General features: G+C 37.1%; 2 protein-coding genes across 3 annotated transcripts in view; one reads left to right on the forward strand and one right to left on the reverse strand.

Annotated features, from left to right (window-relative positions):
* Nucleotides 1-17,214, reverse strand: part of LOC118740064 — an 806,655-nt gene that overhangs the window by 230,882 nt on the left and 558,559 nt on the right. The gene's annotated exons all lie outside the window — the stretch shown is intronic.
* Nucleotides 9,680-16,924, forward strand: LOC118738830 (protein phosphatase 1 regulatory subunit 16A-like). Of its 2 annotated transcripts, none has more exons than XM_036469832.1 (7): nt 9,680-10,403; nt 10,518-11,175; nt 11,248-11,373; nt 12,614-12,689; nt 12,825-12,945; nt 13,086-13,807; nt 15,813-16,924. In XM_036469832.1, exons 1-7 carry the CDS (start codon nt 10,264-10,266, stop codon nt 16,343-16,345), a joined length of 2,376 nt encoding a protein of 791 aa, XP_036325725.1. In that variant the 5' UTR covers nt 9,680-10,263; the 3' UTR covers nt 16,346-16,924. The 2 variants fall into 2 exon arrangements, with proteins under 2 accessions (XP_036325725.1, XP_036325726.1); XM_036469833.1 differs by having other exon boundaries at nt 16,035-16,924.

The raw sequence follows: 17,214 nt of genomic DNA on the forward strand, positions 1-17,214 counted from the left end.
TATGTGTGTATCAGGGATGTGGCGAATATTTGCATTCGCATTCGTTATGCGAATAATTCGCATCATTTTACACATTCGCATGTGTACATGGGCAGAGAGTCCGCGCTAATATTGTTGGAATGGCAATAAGTCTGTCTAACCAGGGTGCGGACAATAACAGGCTTTTAGCTTCAGGCGCTATACGGTCAAGCAACATTGATGGGCCTTCAACAAGTACTGCAGTACTGTTGTCTTATAAGCAACTCAGAAATAACTTTAGATTCCTCCAGCGAAAGCGAAGGCTCGGATGTAGAATCTGGAGACATTAAAAGAATGTGAAATTAAAGCTCAATTGAAGGCCTATCTTAAAGAAAAAAAACGATCTCATTTCGGTGAAATAAATCCTCTCGATTGGTGACAGATCTGGCCCGCAAATATTTGAGCGCTCCACCCGCCAACCTTCCAAGTGAGCAATTGTTTAGTGCAGCTGGCCTTATATGTGAGCCTCTAAGAAAACGCCTCAAGGGAGAAAAGGCAGCGAAATTACTTTTTTTTTTTTAAATATAATATGCCCCTTTTGAGCTTTGGCTACTAGATTAAAACATTGTATAGGTTAAACACTCGTTCAATGTTCTAAAAAATTCTTAAGTAATAAAAACGATGAATGCGAATGTGAAAAATATGGCATTCGAAACATCCCTAGTGTGTATATGTAAGTGAATGAACAGAATACTCACTTGTCTATTTGTGTGTATGTATGTATGTATGTATTTCGTCCTTCTTTTTAGTAGCAGAAAGCTTCTTTTTGCAACGTGTTGTTATTTAGTTTTTGGCAAGTTTAGTCACTATTCGTTCTTGTTATTTTTCTTGCACACACAAAGCGAGCGTTTTTTGTTTAGTTTTTGTAATTTCTACTGTCTCAGCTTTCTGCACTTTTTGTCCTCGAATTTCCACTTTTCTTGCTCGTTACATTATTTGTCTTGTATTTCGTTGTTTTTTTTCTTTTTTCTTCCCATATTTGCTGGAAATTCCTTAATTCATTCCTTTGGTTATGCTCACACTGCGGCAACTCACCTCACCTCACTCCGCGCTGTGGAAATTTTAAGCATTATAGCGCGTGTGGTGTTTATGCAGCGCATGGGAAATGTGTACCAACAACAACTAGGTGAAAAAAGGAAAACTATGCTGATTATTAAATTCTTTGAAAAGTCATTAAAAGCCCCAAACATACTCATTATCTCAATCTCAATTTTGTAGACTCATCAACTTGCTTTTAACTAGCAACGTAATACACTGCTACGGTGCAAGGCGGCGGCCACAAAGCATTCACACAGTTTTAACACACCACCCGGTTTTAACCTACCTCACACGCAAAAATGTTGTCGTTGTTGGAGTTTGCCCTCAGCAACAGTGTTGCCAGAACTTTTTGAGCCGACCGGCAATATTGGCCAAAAAAGCGGCTAAAAACGGCTAAAATGTTTCAACTAAAATTCACATGTTTTCTTTGAAGAAATCGCAAGTTAAAAGACTAGTAAAATCATTAAATTTTTTTGGTTAATAAAGGTTATACGTAGCTAAGCTTTACACCACTTGTTAAATAAATTACAAAAACAGAGATATTCAGCTTGTCTGGTTATCAGCTTATATGGTTATGTGGTTATATTTTTATTCAGTTTACAACAATAAAATACGCTACACAATAATAATTTTTAACCAGATAGCCTGATAACAAGGTAAGCCTGAACAACCTCGGAGACTGGTAAATTCATTACAAATTATTTTTGTATAACAAAAGAAACTGTCGTTATACATACATCAGAAGTCATGTTTGTATTACTCAAATATAAAAAAGAGATCAATTACAAACATTGGCGTTTTCTTTTTTATTGAAAAATTTTGCCTTATATTGTAACATTTGCACTAGGTTGCTTTTCGTCCTGAAAAATGGCAATATTTTAGTGTGGTTGTTCACGCTTGCCTGGTTATCAGGTTATCTGTTGCTGTTCAACAATAAAATACACTACAGAAAAATTATATTTAGCCAGATAACCTGATAACCAGGCAAGCGTGAACAAACACAGCATAAAGTATTTTGCTTAGTCGGAGAGCGATATTTTGAGAAATGAACACGTGACGCTGTGAAAGGTCTGAAGAAAGCACGCCTACATTTTTTCGAGAAAAGAAAACGCCATTATTTATATCGAACAAGTCAGTCGCTTTTTAAGTTTTTAACAATTCAACTATTTAATTGTATTTTGATGTCCATATATTCGAAACTCCTGTTTTTAATGTCTTACTCACTCTCTCACGTGCCTGTCTGAGAGCAATAATAAGCAACAATAAAGTATGTTGGCACCATCATACAATTATTCACAGGTATTGTCTTCCCATAGAGTTTTGCCTCACATAGATATTCGTGCTCTTTTATTCTCATTCGTTATTTTCTAAGTGTTGCGAATACAACCTCGCACTTAAATTTAAGCCATTCATAACAAAAATTGTACGGGCTACGTCCTTCTTTGATTAGATTTTTAAGTTTATTTAATGTTTATTATTTTTTTTATGAAAATATAGCTGATTACTCAACAAACACCAAAAAATTATGAAAATTCTGCAAAATTTCACTAAGATGTTTAACTTTTTAATCAGCATCTTTACAAAATGGTATGTATGCAATTTTGTAGTCCATTAAAATTTAGTATAATATGGTGAAAATTATAAGTAGCTAGGACATACCATTGATTTTTGTAATATTTTAATAACGGTGTTATGAATTTTGTCCATACAAAGTATGTTCTAAAATTTTTTTATATGAAAAAAACGTCAACAAAAAATTGGTAAAAATCACCGGTAAGTGCCAGCTACCTTAAATTTGCACTTTACTATACTAAAATTTTAAATTTAAAAAATTTAGATTTTTTTTTTTGCAAAACGGCTAACAAATCGGCTGCCGGCTAAATCGAATTTTGTCCGGCTGTTTGCTATCGCAACCGGCTAAATCTAGCCGGAAAACGGCTAAACTGGCAACACTGCTCAGCAATACCGTGCATAACCCAGCAACAATTTGTTGGACACCTCCGAAGGGCATACATACCCCTTACTACATAGATTACTCTTTATTCTTAAAAAGTAGGTATATGTATATTGATAAAAAATTGTAAATCTTAACGTGACTTGTACAAATTAGGCATCTGCCCAAACGATCTCTGCCTTTTCTGTGACTCGGACACAGAGATACCTCCACACTTTCTAGTCGAGTCTAGTTGTGAATAGAAGGGAACACAATATACCCTTAGGTCGCTATGTTACAGTTAATGAATTTAAAATTTGGAACAAAAATCACTTGCAAGTGCTAGGCTACATCAAGAGCGTTTTCATATAGGGCGGACGGTCACGCACAATAGACCGCTTTATAGGTCGCGGTGCATATGGCCCATAATAGTAATAATAAATAGATACAGAAAAGCACTGCTGTGGAAAATGCCAAGGCGAGGCCATATATGATTGGATAACGGTTCGTATTAAACAATCAGGCAATTAATTTCCAATTTTCGCTCACAAAACAGAGACAATAAATGCTGCTGGTCAATGGTGGACTTACTAGGGCTGAAGCTATGGTCGACGGGACCTCATAAAGAATATTTACAAGTCTCGCGATAATTGGCACAATCGGTGGTTTGTCCCTTATTGTGGATAAGTACAATGTCTCTAGGTGTTTAACGTAGGTACCTACCGACGACGGCCTAGACCCACGGTACTCAAAAGCACAGCGGATCAAATCGATGCGTTGATCAGCGCCCGAAACGCAAGCATTATCGACAACAGTTGGCAATGCGGAATAGACACACTAACCACCTTGGTAGGTTTCGAGGCCTATCTAAACCTCTGCCCTACTTTGGGTATTGCAATGCAACTCCACATCAACCATCACGATACTCCCGGAAGGGCTCGTACTCAAGAACAGGCCAGAGTAAACTCTGGGGCTCCTGTTCCCCGTGGCACCAGAATTAAGTCTCCGGTCAGACCTCGTAGCCGAAACTAATTACTACCAGTTGAGCTTTCGATCAGCTCCCGGACTGGCGGCGGTTGACTATGAACCCCGGGGTTGTCAGGCCCGTCATTCCTTTTTTTGCAGAATGCCATTGCGGGATGGACAAAATACAGTGATATTCCAAACTTCGGGCATGTATTCATGTGTCTGGCCAGCACTTCGCCGCCGGCTTTGAACAGCTTAGACGTTACAGCGTCGACTCCGGGAGCTTTGTTGTTCTTAAGCCGCCTTATTATTATTTTGACCTCGTCTTGGTCAGAGTGCAGGAATCTGAACATCATCCCTATACAATTGATCTGTTTTCAGATTTCCAGCATCTCAAGCTCTTCGCTCGTCGTTCTTCTTAGGTTGGATGCGAATTGTGCCAATTCGTTCGTTGATAGAGTTTTCTACTGGGAATACACGATCCACCGGCACCATCAGCATCATCATTGCAGGCAAACATTTTAATTTTGTTCTTCCTTACAGCATTTTTCTGGACATTTTTGTTTTGTGTTGGTAGTAAGCGTACTATTTACGAGCACATTGTTGCAAGGTCGTACGGCTTTGTTTTTTTTTTTTAATTTTAAATCAACGCTTTTATGTGCTATGGCACAACATGCATACATACATACAACATACAGACGTATGGCTGCAAGCGTTCACTTTAGGTGCATGCAAACACTGCGCTTCGTTGCCCATTACTTCCTGCCTCTTTGTGCATACAAGCAAACGCAATTAAGGCGTTCATATGTGTTTTAATACATTTGTATGAATTTGCCAGTATGTGCTTTTGTTGATGTTTTATGCATTTCTGTTTTTTTTAACTTTATTTTTAGTCGTTGTTTATGCTGCAACTCCTTACTAATTTAATTGCCATTTTCCTGCTGGCAAAATTGTATTTTACGTACATGCAACATGACTGGAATTACGATTTCAGCTGCAACTTATGAATTATTTCTACTGCATTTTAAGTTAGTTGAACTCGCCACCCTTTCACTTAATAACTCTGAATGAGAAAATATGTCAAGCGGAAATGCATTTGGAATTTATTTGCACTCAACGTTGATTTGCCACCTCGCCAGCTCCAAAACAACAGTACGCACTAATGCCCCATTTTATTTGTGTGTACCCTTTCAACTTTCAACCAATTGAACCAAGCACATAATGTGTAATTTTTCGATTTTCGCCATAAACTTTTCTCTTCCTTTATGAAATCCATTAGCTGACAAATTTTAGTGGATTTTCTTCATTTTTTTTTGATTCCCTTTATTCTAGAAAATTTTGCAACTGCTTTGTCAACTTCTCTGCTCGTTACCCACACAGCCTGCGCGTACGTATGTACATATGTGTGTTCGTCTGTGTGTCCTTGTCGCTGGTACTTTCATTCTGATATCAAAAAATTAATGTTTCAATGTTGGCTGTATGCGTGACTTGCCTCCATCACTGTAAGCCAATTTAATGCTGCAATAATTGCAGCAGTGTAGACCGAGCGTTATTCGCAAGCAATGTCAAAATTTAATTGGAAATTAATTAAAACGTATGTATGTATGCATGTTCGTTAGTATATGTAGATGTATACACGTACATTAGACCGTACCATACACCTCTGAGTCTTGAAAGTGTTTTTCCAAGACCGAACGTAGGGGCGCCTTTTTATTTTCTTCATATCATCGGCATTTACTGTCGGATCTTAATGTATGATGAAGTGAATTTTTTTTGTTGCAAACTTCATTGACCTCAAGCTCCCGGTTCTAGTACTTACCCACCTGATCTCATTTCCTACCACCCTAATGTCAGTAAATTAAATCTCTCTAGAAATCATTAAACTTTTGCTAAGGAAGCATTTCGATTAGAAAGCAATATCAATTTTTTTTCCGAACGTAGGAATCGCCTTTTTTTAAATTTTCGTTATATCTTCGGCAGTCGGATCTTAAAATATGATATATCGATGTTTTTGTCTTGAGGAGATCTCTGCCGTCTGTTTGCAGGAAAGTGCCGACAATACTGAATGTGATTGACACTTGGTGTAATGGAAATGTACTCACTGCTGACCCAACCAAAACTAGTGTTGTGCTCATCAATAGATGGAGAAGGTCGGATGGTCTCATTCCCCCTCACACTTAAAGGAGTCACAATTCAGACTTCTCCCGTAGTAAAGTATCTAGGAGGAACTCTGGATGCAAAACTATCGTGGACATCTCACGTGGAGCACAATACCTCCAAATCATTGGCGGCATTTTGGCAATGCAAACAGGTCTGTCACCAAAACGAATCCTCTGGATTTATACCTCTATGATCAGACCCATAATCAGCTAAGCGTCAGTGGTATGGCGGAGCAAACTTTCAATCGATAGCGTGGGGAATCTGCTTGCTAAATTTCAAAGAACGATTGCCGTGTGCTGTACGGCAGCTTTCTCTACAACACCTGGCGCAGCTGTTGACTCACTGCTGCACTTACCGTCGCTTTATGTCTACAATCGTTGGACAGGATTAAAGGCCGCCTGCAGACTAAAAATAAACGGATGTTGGTATAACACTGAGTGGGATGAGGCGGAAATTGCTGTCTTTCAATGCCACACGATAGTACGCCACCTTTACCTTTGTTAAAGAGAGTCTATAATGTTGAATTCCCTGAGGATACCAGCACTGGGCCCAGGCTTACACATTGTCGAATCTTCACTGATGGCTCCAAAGCTGACTCTGGGTCAGGATCTGGGGTCAGGATAATGGGGATAAGCTTTACCTTTTTCTTGGCGAATATGCTTCGGTCTTCTTGGCTGAGGTATTTGCAACTATCAAGGCCATGAACTACATGGTGGAAAATAGGTGGCGGTGAAGGCATTTTCCAGCTCTCTGCCTACTTCCAAACTAGTTCGGCAATGCAAGTCTTGACTAAATTATGTGGGTAAACATAACGAGCTTGCTTTACTCTGGATGCGGGGTCACTCGGAAGTACCTGGTAATGAGACATCTGACCATTTGGCCAGAGTTGGCTCAGACCAGGCATTCCTCTAGATTTTTTCTCTCATTGAGCAGAGAGAATTGCATGAAAAATAATAAACATTTCCCTATTTACATTCTCGCCACCGTATATATTGTGTTTGTGTGTATACATTTTTGCGATAATTTTAAAAATTTTTCTCTTTGTTTTGTTTTAAATAAAAGTGTATTAAAAGATGTTTTTTCTTTTTATTCTAAAAAACAAAATTGTATGTGTGGATTCGGTGATTTAGAAAATTCCCGATTTTTGGCCGCAGAAATCTGGCCAACGTAAGTATGTCGCACTTTTTGTTTTTGCTTGTAAGGTAGTACGGTCTAATGTACGTACATAGTATATGTACATATATGTACATACATATATTTATCTATCGTCGTTTGACATGTTGATCTAACGCACAGTATTCGCCAAAAAGGACGAATTAAATTGGCTTACTAGAGCATACTTAAAGCTGTCATATAAATTAATGTGAGTGAATGTATGTATATAGTAAGCATGCTTGCATATTAGGATGGTCCAAACAAATTTTTTAAATGTTATGCTCTCACCCCTAGGATTTTTCTAAATGGAAAACATACCGTATTTTATTTTATAATATTTAGAACTGCCTCAAAGCCCACGAAATTTTCCATGTAATTATATGGGGGAAAACACGGTTTCGTGGAAATGTAATGGAATTCTTGAAAATTAATTTTTTTCCAAAAACTCTATTTCTCTTTCGTTGCTTTCCAATAGCAATACCCAATTGGTTATGCAACCATTTTTTGATACTAACAAAAAAATCGTCGTTATGTATTTTTATTGGAAGTCTCCTGAAGGGAAACAGAGTTTTTCGATCGAAAAATAATGATTTTCAAGTGTTTTTTTCTAAATATCGTTTTATTTAACAAAAAAAAAGGGGATTATTTTTTCCTTTTTTTGTGCACCAGCCTGTTGCATATCCTTAGATACTGGTTTTTCGTTCACAATTTCATGCTTCAAATCACTTTTTGATGTGATTAAAATTTAATGAATGAATTAATGCAATTACTTAGAAGAAACACGTACGATCATTTAAATGCAAAAACATAAAAGAAATAAATATTCCTTGATAGGAGCCAAAATTGTGTAATATATTGTGCCTCTTACATTTGCGCACAACATTTCAAGGCACTTAAAAGAGTTGGATATTTTACCCAAATGTCTTTAAAGAGCCTTATAGAACCTTCCATAAACAACTTCTTTAAAATGCTTTAAAAATGGATATATGTATGTATGTGTGACCATGTATCACTTATGGACAGTGAAGATAAAGGTGTTTCGATCATAAATCGCGTCGTTTGATGAGGGCTGTGAGAACTCGCATTTGCTTGATGAAATACTCGATTTTTTCACACACATTTAAATAAAAGATATCAAATTTTATCCCTATGTTAAAATTCTTGGAACATGCCTGAGTTTTTAACTGCAATTAAGCTTTTGGTGGAAATAGGCTATAAGGTATAAAAGCAAAAAATTTCAAGATACGTATCTAAATCAGGTACCGAGAACAAAATGTATGATAAATGTCGTTCTCGTCGTTTTGTTCCCGAGAACGCTTAAAACCCGAAACCTAAATAAGAAAAAAAACCTTCAGGAGTGTTTTCAAAAGAACGAAAGTGAAAACAAAACTGTCGAGAACGTTCTCAACGGGAATTATATAAGAACAAAACCCTGTGCAACGTTCACAAAGAGAACAAAATGCGAACAATACTTACGAGAACATTTCTGGCAAATAACAAACCGGGAAAAATACTCTAAGTAACTTTCACTCGAAGAAAAAAACGGGGAAAAATCTTCTCTGAACTATTCGCGAAAAATGGAAGCGAGAACAACATTTTTCTCATGGTGTTCTATTAGTTTCAAATGTTTGAATATTAAATTATAGAAATTAAGTTAACGAAAAACTTAAGACACGACCTTTTCTTGCACAGAAAATGAAAAATTGTTCCATAAATGGACAGTTCACCCTAATGATAAACGACGTGGAAGTTGAGATGAGTCAGTTTTTCTCTGGCTTAGAATTAACAATCATGTTTCTCACTGAATCGATTTTTCATCCCAACAAGCATTCTTAACGTTAAGTTCTCAAAACTTTTATTATCGTTTTGTTCTCTAGCAGTACGTTCCCAAGACTTTTATCCTCCTTGAAAACATTCTCGATACTTTCGTTTTCATTTGGTTATCATTGGAAACGTTCCTGAAAGTTTCGTTCTCATTCTATTCTTCTTGAGAACGTTCCGAACCTCTTGTTCTCATGTTGTTCCCGTTCAAACTTCTCTAAATACTTTTGTTCCTGTTTGGTTCTTTTGTGGGAACATTCTTGACATTACATTTTGTTCTCGTGCATAACTAAACCCAAACTGGAATGCATTCTCGGTCCCTTATTTAAATTGCTTTTGCAGAATAGGTGCATGTAAGATCTCTGAAATCTAGGATCATATATCCCATCCGAATCGGTCTTACCTATCAAATCATAGCTCTGCTGGTAATCTAGTATGCTTCTAGAGCGAATTTTAAATAATTTATATTTTTTTTTATTAAGTTGTAGTTTTATTTATTACTTACATGCGCATAAGTTTTCTCTACGCTATGGTTTTTTGCACTTTTTATTAAGCTGCTTGGTTAATTAATCTTTTTGCTTTAATTACAGATCATCACATGATCCTCCTGGAGCACAAAAGCGAAACGAAATGACTAAATAAGACTGAATATAAAAAGGTTTACTAAATCAATTACAATACGGGTAGATAGACAAGTTGGCGATTGCGCATGCGCACCGGCGGTAGGATGTGAGTCAGCAGTCGTCTCTTAGTGGGCAGCTGAACGGCAGACAGAGGGAAGACGCGGCCAGCAAGCGGTCAAACCAGCAAAACTTGTCACTTAAACACACAAAATCAACAAAACAAAAGCAACAAAAATAAAAAAATACATTTTTTAATTACTAGCGAATTCTAAGCAGAGCAAAACTACAAAGAAAAATCGACAAAAGCTCTCTCAGCAAATTAAAGTCTAACTAAGCGCTGAAAGCGAAATGATGCAATTTGCATTTGTTTTTTAACAACTACTCAGCACATTTACAGCCACACACGCGCAAACACACCAGCAAACAAACTGAATTTACATATCAAGGCGTTAGCGGTCGCGCGCATTTCATAGGCGGACGTTCATCGTTGAATAAGATACATAACCAATAAATATACCACAGCAACACCCAATTATTTAGTCTGCAAACATGGTCAAGGGCATTTTAGTAAACCGCAAGGCGGATGAGCCGCACAAGTCACAGCTGAAAATGGAGCATGCCGACCTAGTCGCCGAGATGCAAACCGTGGAAAATCTACCGACACACGAACGCCTACAGCTGGCTCGACTGTAAGTGCAACCACAAAAGCCACCTCCTTCCTACCTTCACATTTGTCATGACCTCACCTATTGTTTTGTTGTTTTACCATACATTTATGCACATATTTTCCTTTCTTCCATCAGTCGTCGGGCGCAGCAGCTAAAGGTCGCACGTCAAAAGGAAAAGGAGTGGCTGAAATTGCAACGCGCCAAAGGTAATGCGACCTCGGCGCTCGGCAGCAGTCATACCACACACCACTTTCGTTCGAACTCTAGCAGCGGTAGCAGCCGGCACATATCCTTCGAGAGCAGCGTGGTGTTGCTCGAGGCGGCCAGTCGTAATGATATGCATGAAGTGGCGGAACTGCTGGAGCGTGGCATTACACCGGATGCGGCGAATGAGGATGGCCTGACGGCATTGCATCAATGTTGCATCGATAATAATGTGGAGATGTTGCGGCTGCTGTTGGAGTATGGTGCGAATGTGGACGCGCAGGATAGTGACAAGTGGACACCGTTGCATGCGGCCGCCACCTGCGGTCACTTGGAGTTGGTGCGTATACTCATCGATCATGGTGCGAATTTGCTTGCGGTGAATACGGACGGCAATATGCCGTATGATCTGTGCGATGATGAGAGCACATTGGACTACATTGAGGCTGAGATGTCGAAGCGCGGCGTTACGCAAGAGCTGATCGATGAAACGCGCTCGTCGACGGAGTGCCAGATGCTGAAGGATTTGATGGAAGTGGCGCGAACAGGCGGCGATTTGGAGGAGCCCGACTGCCAGGGTGCGACGCCGGTGAGTTGAGAGGAGGAACACCAGGGGTTTTATGTGAGGAGAAAACTTATTTGTTATTGTTTTAACTTACAGTTGCACATAGCTGCGGCGAATGGCTATGTGCGCGTGGTGGAATTCCTGCTGGAGATGCATGTCAATGTGGATGCTGTGGATAAGGATATGTGGTCACCGGTGCATGCGGCCGCGTGTTGGGGACATGTAAGAAATATTTTTGAAAACAAATTATCAAAATAAAGCTAAACAGAAAAGTTAAATAAAACACAATAAAATGAAATCACATGAAATTACAATGAAATAAAAAATAAAAACAAAAAGTAACGGAATAAATTAAAAATTAAGTAAGAAAAAAATAACAAAAATAAAAACAAATATGTATTAAATAAAAATTTAAAAAATAATTATACATACATATACGTAGAAAATAAAAAATCTAAAAAAATATAATACATACCTATATGTATAAAATAAAAAATATAAGATATAAATAATAATAACACAAAATAAAAGAAAAAATAAAAGGAAAATTAAGTAAAAATAAAATTAAATAAAATTCAAAAAATTTATTAAAAAAATAAAAACAGGCGTACCGTTAGTTTCTTCATGATCCAATGATCGGATCTAACCCAAATTTGTATGGGACCACACTTGAGGTACCACCTTTCCGGTTCAGGTAGTCAAAAGTTATCCGGTAAGATACATAAAAATATATATATATATATATCCCGATGAATTGATGACCTCCTCCTTTTTTGAAGTCGGTTAAAAATAAAATAGAATCGAAATTAAGTAATAATAAAAAAAATACAAATAAAAATAAAATAATAGATAATAAAAAAATTATAATAAAACAAAAAATAAAATAAACAAAGCGTAAAAAATTTAATAGCAATAAAAAATAAAGTAAAAAAAAAAACAAAATGAAGATAAGATAAAAGTTATACAAAACAACAAAAACCCATAAAATATTAAAACACAAAAAATGGTTATAAATATTTAAACAACAGAAATAGAAAATTAAAAACCAAAAACAAAAGCAATAAAAAATAAATAGCGTTAATAAAAAATAAAATAGAAGCAAAATAAAGATGAAGTGGATCAAATAAAATACAATTGAATAAAAATAAAAATAAAATTGAATAAAAATAAAAAAAAAATTGAATAAAAACAAAAAAAAAATTAATAGAAATTAAATATAAAATAAAATAGAAAGCAACAATACATTTAAATTAAATCTAAAATAAATAAAACAAAGCTAAAAGTAAAAGTTATAATAAACTATCAAAACAAAATAAAACAAATTAAAAAAATCTAATTAAATTTAATTGTAAAATAAAATAAAATTAAATTAAACTAATTGAAAAAGTTCTTAAAATTACATAAATTTAATTTGTTTGCTTCATAAGCTCATTTGACAAATTTCAATTGGTTCATTAAACAGTTGGAGGTGCTCGAGATGCTTGCGCAATGCGGTGCCGATCTGAATGCCAAAAATAAAGACGATGAAACGCCTTCAGGTATGCTATACTTTTCCGACTTATTCAAGTATTTTATAAGACTGTGTCAAAAAAGAGTTCGACATGCTAATTCCGTTTTATGAAATTGAAGCAAGTGCTCTGAAATATTTTTCTTATTTCCACTTACGCCCACAGACATTTGCGAGGATCCCGAAATCCGCGAACGCATCGAACAGCTGAAGACGGAACAGGAAAGCAAACGTCTAGCAGAGGCGCAACGACGAAGAGTGCGCCGATCACAAAGCAACAACACACGGTGAGTACTTACTCGCAATATACAGCAAACATTTTTAATTAATTATTTAAAACGGTTTTAATTCACCATTTAACATATTGCCGTCTTTCATTTCTATTCCCTTTCGGTTTGACATTATTTTTATTTCCCCCCTTCAATAGCGCCCAATCTGTGCGTCGCACTTCGTTGCGCGATAAAACGCTAACAACCAAAAAGGACGCCGTCGAAGAGGCTCGCCTTCGTCTGCAAGCGCAAGAAGTATTCATTGCGCCTGATAGTGCAGCACTTGCCGATGTAAACGGTGTCAGCAACAACACTACCAATCATCATCATTCCACGTTGGCGCTATTAGATGGCGCCCACGACCATACAACAGCCGCCACAACAACGTCCGCCTCCGCACACGACTACAATTGGCTAACGAAAGCGCCAACTAATAACAATAACAACGCCAATAATAACAATAATAATACAATTAGTACTAATAACAACAACGATAAGAAAGTTGCAGCCTATACTGCTAGTCTTGCCACAGCTTCATCGGCGACGGCCGCTGCGGCGAGCGCGACAACGACAAATGGCATTGCCGCCAACTCCTATTTGCCACATTCGCTGTCCGCCATCGATGTAATGGATGCTTCCACACATACATATAATTCGCGTCGACCACCAGAGGGTCGAGAGAATGATGAATTGCAACTGAATGCATATAAAGCGGGTGGTGAACATCATCATCGTTCTACATCGGCGACAGCGATGATTTTAAGCGATCGTAATATGGCAGCAGCGGCGACATCGACTGCCGGACCAGATGCGGTGCACATACAGTCCAGTAAAGAGGCGGCGAATGGCAAGATAAATGTGCAAGTGACGGTGCTAGTGGGTGAGTAGACGATGAAGTGGTAAGAAGGTGAAGAAAAAGAGGGGAGGGGATGTAGGAGAGAGTATGCGTTGAAAAAAAAGAAATAACTGCAGTTATGTTGTTGAGTGTGTTAAATTACTACGAAAAGTATGATTAATGCCATGCTTTTATTCTCACCCTGTCGGAAGCATCAACTCAGACCAACAAACTTGTATTGTATTTTATTTTCATCGTGCCATCGTTCAAGCGCCTGAAAGCATGCTTTTATGTTTTCACATTTGTTATGGTTTACGTCTAGCCAATTGTTTAATTTTTTAGATGTTCTTATTAGCGCTTAAAACTTTTTCATTATAATATATGTACATGAAAAATTTATTAGGACTTAACCCTGAAATATATTTTGTTAAATTACTTTTACACTGCAGTAACAAAACATTAAACAAAACTGCATACCTTTGCGGAGTTGTACAGTTTTAACGATACATTTCTTTTAAATACTTTCTTTATGTAACAAATAACTATTTTCATTTAAAGTTCTGTTAAGAAGAGACATATAGAGAAACCACTACAAACACAGCAGTGGCTGTATCAGTTATAATTTTTATAAGAATCGTAAATTTATCGTTAAAAGTTGGTTACAAATATTTCGATATAATTTCATAATTTTTAATGATTTTTATTCAATCTTATTTGATCGGTAATTATTGCAATTGTTTTTGGGAATACTACATATCGACGGCTGAGTGGAAGATCTACCTATCTCGGCAGCCAGTTACAAAACGCCCTATCTCAGACAACTTTTCAAGAAAGCCCTACTTCAAAATTTGGTTGAGCAATGCCGTATCTCAGAGTTTGGTTCAAAAACATCCCATCTCAACTGAAAGTATGTTGAGATAGAGCGTTTTTGAATCGGCAGCTGAGATAGGTCGATCTCATAAATTTCATAGAGCAACAAAAACCAACAAATTTCAAAATACATGTAACAATTAATATACTCACGAAACCATGGGCCAAATATAGTAAAACTGCGTTTTTAGTTTTTCTTTTTAAAGGACTTCGAAATTTCAAAGATATGGTTAATTAAAAAAATTATTTAAAACCAAAATATGGGTACCAAATGAAAGAGAAAATTCTGTAGAATTAAAAAAAAATTTAGTTTTTTGTTTACTAGGACGAATAGATATTGAAAATGCCCTTTCAATAAGTTTTATTTGTCTAAGCAAACAAAGTTAGAAGGCCGAGGATGAAGATATTCCAAATTTTCAGGGATATTCAAGGATAAAAATTTAAAAGGATATTTCTAACTGTACGTGGCGTGTGCACAAAAAAAATTTATATTTTTTAATTCTACAGAATTTTCTCTTTTATTCCATTTTCATATTGTTTATTCTACATTGCACTGAATTTCTTAAATAATTTTTTAGTAAATCATATCCTTGAAATTTCAAATTTCTTAAAAAAAAACTGGCGTCAGTGAGAAAAACTAAAAACGTAGTTTTACTATGTTTGGCTCATAGTTTAGCGAATATGTTTTTTATGTGTAAAATTAACAGGCAATTAAAACTCAAGATCATCTTACATACTAATATACATACGTTAAATAAGCTAAAAAGAACTAAGCTAACAACACCCCCTAGAGTATTTGCAAACGTACATATACTGATTATACCAATTCCACACCATACATACAAATCATATTTTTGTTGCTTGCAGTCATTAATGTATTTTTCTACATTTGTTTTTTCTTTCTTTTCATTTCTCGCCACTTAATCGAATATGTCCCGCATGTCATTGTTGTTGTTGTACCAATGTCGTAAATTAATTTGTATCCACGACTATGATTTCGTCGTATCGCATCGAATGTGTCTGATCGCCGCGTGGCCTTTATCCATCATAAAAATCATTGCATTTATGTTTACATCGTACTCTATCACAAACGCCTTCATACATGCATTTGCACGTATTCATTCACGTATGCACGCACGCACGCACTGTCCGCCACACGCACTCACACTCCCACACACAGACACCACAAATACCCATCATCATCATCAACAACTACAACAAGGTCAGCAAATGCCAGCAACGGCTATGACAGCCACACTAATACAACCGCATACACTCTCCATGGAGAGCCTCAGCTCTGCCTCAGCTTCTTATGCTGCAGCCACATTGGCCAATTTGAAGAAGCAACGTTCCCTCTCGCGCACAAACAATGTATTGATTAGTGAAAATGGTTCTGTTCTAGGAGCCGCTAATAACACCAGCAATACGATCAACAATCATTTGCATACAGGCAATTCATCCAACAATAACAACTCAATTGTGTCGGCGGGTGAAATAAGCGGTGCTGGTGGCGCAGTGCATCAACAACCACTAAGCGGGGGTCTACATCCTAGTCTTCTAGATTTCAATGGTACGAGCGGCGGCAGCTTAACGAGCGGTGGTGATCAGTCTACCGCTTACTCGAATGCTTCATCGATGAACAAATTTAGCGGCATAACGGGTGATGTGGTTAGTGATAGTACGCGTTCCAAGAAATGTTGTACGTTAATGTGAATGCAAATACAAATACGGAATCGTGGAGGAGAGGTGTGTTACAGTATTTCAAGCGGCATACGAGGAACAAATGTATTTAGGAAGCCAGTTAGGCAGTTCCAGTCCAGCATGCAGTATTTTCTTCTGCAACAATGTAACAGGGTATTAAATAAATTAGTGCGTATTTAATTTTAGAAGCACTGCAAACACACAAAACTACGCAGAATTTACACCTTTTTTAATGTGAACACAATGCATCACACACACACACAGCAAGTTAATTGAATGCTACTGCGCGCTAAGTGGAGTGCTACTCACCATTAATAGTATCAGGTTTGGCTAAAGCAGAGGCACATATGTACATACCCTATAGAATTTGGGAGCATCGTACAATTGCTCGATGTGTACTCCCTTGGAAGTATATGAATACTCGACGTTGCTCCCTATGCTTCTGTGTGTAAGCATGCAATTTTGTATACTCCCTTTAACATTGTATGGCCTAGGAGGGCGAGTAAACCTTTTTACCTCCTAAACGAGCAATCGGGGAGAGAAATATCTTCCCACAAACCTCCTAAGGGAGCAATAGAGAGGTACTACCATAATAACCTCGCAATAATGGAGTACTCCCATAAACGTCATCCGGAAACCTCTTCAAAGAGTAATTAAAGAGCATTTCCATGTGTCCTACTCTTACACTGATTTTAAAAGAGTATATCCCTATAAACATTCGGACAAATTTTATAGTCAAAAAGGTATATGAAGTGTCAGACGATTTCTAACCCCCATTAAGAGCCCAAAAAGAGTCAGAAAAGATCGTATTTCCCTTCTTAGTAGGGCACGCCAATAAGAGCCAAATTTAGGAGTCATATTAGACTCTGAAGTATGCCGCT

This window comes from Rhagoletis pomonella, unplaced genomic scaffold (genome assembly GCF_013731165.1).
Source record: "Rhagoletis pomonella isolate Grant_MI unplaced genomic scaffold, Rhpom_1.0 Rhpom_scaffold_00005, whole genome shotgun sequence".
Lineage (NCBI taxonomy): Eukaryota > Metazoa > Arthropoda > Insecta > Diptera > Tephritidae > Rhagoletis > Rhagoletis pomonella.